Source organism: Myodes glareolus, chromosome 6, assembly GCF_982192425.1.
Source record: "Myodes glareolus chromosome 6, mMyoGla1.1, whole genome shotgun sequence".
Classification (NCBI taxonomy): domain Eukaryota; kingdom Metazoa; phylum Chordata; class Mammalia; order Rodentia; family Cricetidae; genus Myodes; species Myodes glareolus.
Genome location: NC_142031.1, coordinates 110,522,681 through 110,527,492, shown reverse-complemented (window position 1 = coordinate 110,527,492; position 4,812 = coordinate 110,522,681). Strand labels below are relative to the sequence as shown.

General features: G+C 46.9%; 1 protein-coding gene across 1 annotated transcript; it reads right to left on the bottom strand.

The window, feature by feature from the left end:
• Nucleotides 1–2,545: 2,545 nt before the first annotated feature.
• On the bottom strand, nucleotides 2,546–4,138 carry Cycs (cytochrome c, somatic). Its single transcript, XM_048440331.3, has 3 exons — nucleotides 3,982–4,138; nucleotides 2,949–3,125; nucleotides 2,546–2,841 (listed from the first exon to the last, which is right to left on the bottom strand). Exons 2-3 carry the CDS (start codon nucleotides 3,115–3,117, stop codon nucleotides 2,693–2,695), a joined length of 318 nt encoding a protein of 105 aa, XP_048296288.3. The 5' UTR covers nucleotides 3,118–3,125; nucleotides 3,982–4,138; the 3' UTR covers nucleotides 2,546–2,692.
• Between the last annotated feature and the right edge of the window lie 674 nt (nucleotides 4,139–4,812).

Sequence of the window (4,812 nt, the reverse complement as noted above, 5' to 3'; positions counted from 1 at the left end):
ATGCCTCACCACACCCAACTATCACTACTAAGTCCTAATGTAACACGAAACCAGTCCTAGACAATACACAAATGAACAAGTTCTAGAGGGTTCACCTTCTATTTGGGGTGAGGTTGGATTGGGTCTCTATGTGACATATTGATAAAGTATCAGTCCCCAGGCCAGCATTGTCTACAACACACCTCCAATAACACAATGATCTTGCTTGACAGTGTTCTTCCTCCAAGTTTACTACTCTCAAACTGTAGACTTATTTAAAATGAAATGTTAAAAATACTAACTCGATGTTTAAGTGTTATACAGACACCTATTAAACATGAGCCCAGTATGGATTTCTAGTGAACAGGAAATGAAAAGTTCTTTATAGTCTGAGAATCTTATTGTGCATGCCAGACAAGTGTGGAGGTCAGAGGTCAGTATGAGTCAGTTCTCTCCTTCAATTGCATGGATCCTCAGGAGTGAATTCACACCATCAGTCTTGAAGAAGGCAGGTAGGTGCCTTTCACCTGAACCATCTGCTCAGCCCAGAATACAGGGTTTTGAGACAGGGAACCTGTCCTGAAGCTCACTCTGTAGACCAGGCTGCCCTTGAACTCAGATATCCACCCGCCTCTGCCTCCTGAGTGCTGGGATTAAAGGCTCAGAATAGGGACTTTTGATGAAAACTGATCTATAGCCATAGTTCCTTGGTCTGGTTTCATCCATGTTGCTCTTCAGCTACTCATGCCTGGCTCAGTTAACTTCATCTGTAAAATGCCAGTTGGATTACAAAACATCTCTAAAATTCTTCCCAATCATGAGGTCCTTTGAATTTATAATGAAAGCCCCATTTTATAAAGTATTAAGCAAAATGTTTACAGACATCTTAATTGCTCATTTTTTTTCTATCATTCCTAGGATGCAAGAAAACGAATTAACTTCAGGGCTTGCTTTGCACTGGTTAAAGTTCTTACTAAAACTTGGGTCACTAAGTCCTGTGTTACAAAGGCTCAACCTTTGAAGGGCTTAGAAGCCTATCAGGGCTGGAAATGACTCAGTGGTTAAGAGCACTAGCTACTCTTCCAGAGGACCCAGCTTGGATTCCTAGCACCCACACTGCAGATCCCTTCTGGAACACCAGTCCCAGGGGATCTGACACCCTCATCTGGTACCCAGGGGCACTGCATATGTAGTGTGCAGACACACATCTATACACATCAAACAAACAAAAAACCCAGCTATCAGCCTAAAACTGAATTTGCAGCCTGGGCTACAACTAGATGATGGTGGCACAGTCTTCAACTCCACAACTCAGGAAACAGGCTGCAAGTTCCAAGACAGGATCCAAAGCTACAGAGAAGCTGTCTTGAAAAACAAAACAACCCCAAAACTCCACTTGTTTCCAGAGGCCCCCCCCCTTTTTTGAGACAGGGTTTCTCTGTACTGGAACTTTGTAGCCCAAGCTGACCTTGAACTCACTGAGAGCCACTTACCTCTGCCTGCCAAGTGCTGGGATTAAAGGTATGCACCACCACTGCCCAGCTAGACTGTGCTTTCAATTTCTTGTATGAATGAAGTAAATTTATGTCACAGAGTGATTGTCAGACTTCAGAAATCTTAACCTTCTCCACACTTTTGAAGTCATCGATGAGTTCCTTTCCCAGTCAAGACTCCGCTATCACCCTATTTCCCTACCATTTTCTGTAAAACTTAGGACCACTCAGCGAGCGCCTAACTATTCCTCTTCATACTGTGATATTCTGGCCAAAGAACCAAGGGTGAAGTGCTGCTCTAATGAGTTGTCCCAGAGGTCAAAGTCACAGCATCAAGCACCTTTGCTAGGTACTTTACATTAGGGCAAGTTAAACAAGTAAAACTTCGTCCCCAGGCAAACAAAGCAGAATCAGAAGACCAGGACCTGCAATTAATTACCTTACATTGCAAGCATCACCTTTATTTTAATCCTTCCATAAAAAGTTGGCAAAGAATGCCACCAGCAACCACACATATATCTAAGTTCCAGTTTTGTTTCTGAAAGGGTGTTTAAGGATAATTGTGAATTTTATTTTAGTCTTAGATAACAAAGAATTTAAAAGGTCTAAGTTGCTGGTTTCTAAAGGCATTTTAACATAATAGATCAACTATAACATTGCTAAATATCTTTATTTGATATATTATACATAGACCACAGTAAGTGCCTTTCAATGATAAAAGGCAGCATCCTTTGACTTAAGGAATCCTAATAAAATAACACCGCTGAGTCAAGAATAGACAGTTGCCTCCTGACCTTTAGCCACTGCCTGTAACAGCAGGGAGTACAAACTTTACCACAGGCGAGTCTTCTCATTTCTGAGATGGTGACAGAATTTCCCCAGTGTTTAAACATATTCATATGTCCAATTATATAAATGTAATTATAAGACCATTTAGTAGGTTTGAGGTGACACCCCCATCTTTGTGGAAAGTAGAACTGTAATAACTAAGTCCAATCGTATCTTGAGAAAGGGAGAGCAGTGACAGTGTTTATGCAACTGGAATCGTTACTTTTAAAAAAGATCAGATCCACTTTTCTCCAAGTCAGTTTTACTTAAATCAGGACTGTCCAACAAAACATTGTTAGTCATTCATGATCTGAATTTTGGGGTATGAATTAAATTATGGTACACATTAAAAGTCATGAGACATTTGTTTTGTAATAAATAAGGCAGTGGAGTTACTCCTTAGTAGCCTTTTTAAGATAAGCTATTAGGTCCGCCCTTTCTCCCTTCTTCTTAATTCCAGCGAAGATCATTTTTGTTCCAGGGATGTACTTTTTGGGATTCTCCAAATACTCCATCAGGGTGTCCTCTCCCCAGGTGATGCCTAAACAGAAAGGGATGCAGTGGTTAAAGCGTTTCATGCTCCTGGTAAGTCTACCATTGGTTACACCCGTACAGCCTGTGCTGTGATCTAACCACAGTCCCACTTACCTTTGTTCTTGTTGGCATCTGTGTACGAGAATCCAGCCGCCTGACCTGTCTTCCTCCCAAACAGACCGTGGAGGTTTGGTCCAGTCTTATGCTTGCCTCCCTTTTCCACAGTGTGGCACTGGGCACACTTCTGAACAAAAATCTTCTTGCCTTTCTCAACATCACCCATTTTTAATTCTAAAAATGAAAAGACCCAACAGTTCAAATAACTCGCTCAGGAAACACATACAATGGATCCTGATGACCATTCAAATCACCTAACTAGCAACCCACTGCTAGTTCCTGTCCTTTAACACCTGGCCAGATGCCGCCTCCCTCACTCCGTTGAGAGTTGGAATACTCTCCAATAACAAGCACACTAATTAGGAGACCCCTCCACCTCACTTAAGGCAAGTCTATGTTCATGATAGGTTTGTGCTCAAGTAAGGGAAGTGGAAAAGCAACTCAAATCTGTGTTTCAGAAGAAGGGAAGGTCAAAAAGTCACAAATATGAAATTGGACTACAATTGCATTAAACCAAAACCACTGCGATTCTAACGTTTCAGGATGCGGAATTGCTGTCTGAGCTGCCAATTAAAGACACCTCCAAAAATAAGACAAAGCACAGCAATAGGGCTGTGTGTGTGTGTGTGTGTGTGTCTTAAGTGCTTTCAGCGGCTCTGCTCTCATTTGGAGGTTAAATTACTCTCTCTTGCATTAGTCTGGCACCGGAAAGCAAGGGAGGGCTGGGGTAGGAACCTTCTCCCTTTCGCGTCTTAAGATCGCGGGGGTGACCACGAGGTCATCCATTCAAGCCGGATTCAAGGGGAATGATTAACACACTCTTCCGGATGACCGATCAGGAAAATGGACCGGCCAGTTCCTGAGGAGCAGCAGCCTCTGCTCTCTGGAAGGGCGGTGGGCGAGAGATCTCTAGCACTCCAGGCCCCGGCCCAGCGCCCACGCCGCCTCCAGCCCGGCCTTGTGCCACTAGATCAGGCCCTCGCCGGCCTCCTCGCGCCCTGCCCGCCCCGCGTCCCCGTCCCGCGCTCACCGCTCCCGGGTGATCAACACCACAAACGCTGCTGCGACCCGAAGACGGACGTCCCGCTCTCTAGCCCAAGGACACGCCGGCCCGCGCCTAAGTACCGGTGTCGGTGCAACCGCACTTGCTCTGCCCGCCCGCGGCCCGACGTACGGCAGCGTCGGGTGCTGCGACGTGGCGTCGCCGCGTCTCATTGGCTTCAGCATCGGGACCGCTCCGGCGAGATGCGCGCGCGTACGGGCTAGCAATTTAGGGTGTGCCCAGAGGGCGCCCTTCCTCTAAAGGCCTCGTTTGCCCGGCACTTACGACAGGCCCTCGGACGTAAGGCGTGGACGTGGGTGACGTCACCCTCGGGGGTCCGGGACTTGCGGGGGCGTGGGGAGGCTGGACGGCGACTACCTCGGGATCCAGGGCGCAGCGTGGTTCAGGTGACACTTGGCTCTGCAGCCTCTTTCGGCCGCCGCCCACGAGGAGTGTCACGACTGCTGCCCGGTCAGCTGGCGACCTTTACCCCGGCTTAGACAAGACTCCCTGGCTGACGGGACTGCTCCGCCCCGAGTGGATGCCCGCTGGTGACCTTCTGGCTCTCCCAGTGACAGAGCTTCCCCAAAGCTGGGGAAGGTGCGGGCGGCCCTTGTGGCATACAGGACCGTCACCTGGAGGCCTTGTTCCCTTCCCATAGTGATTGTAGAAAAATAAGGAGGGTGTGCAGGCAAGCTTTAATAAGAAACACGATTGATCTGCTGGCCTTGCATCCCTTCCGACCATATTGGGGATGGAAGTTTTGTTAGCAAGCTTTTGCAGTTGCGCTTCAAAACGAATTCCCCGACATCCTAAATT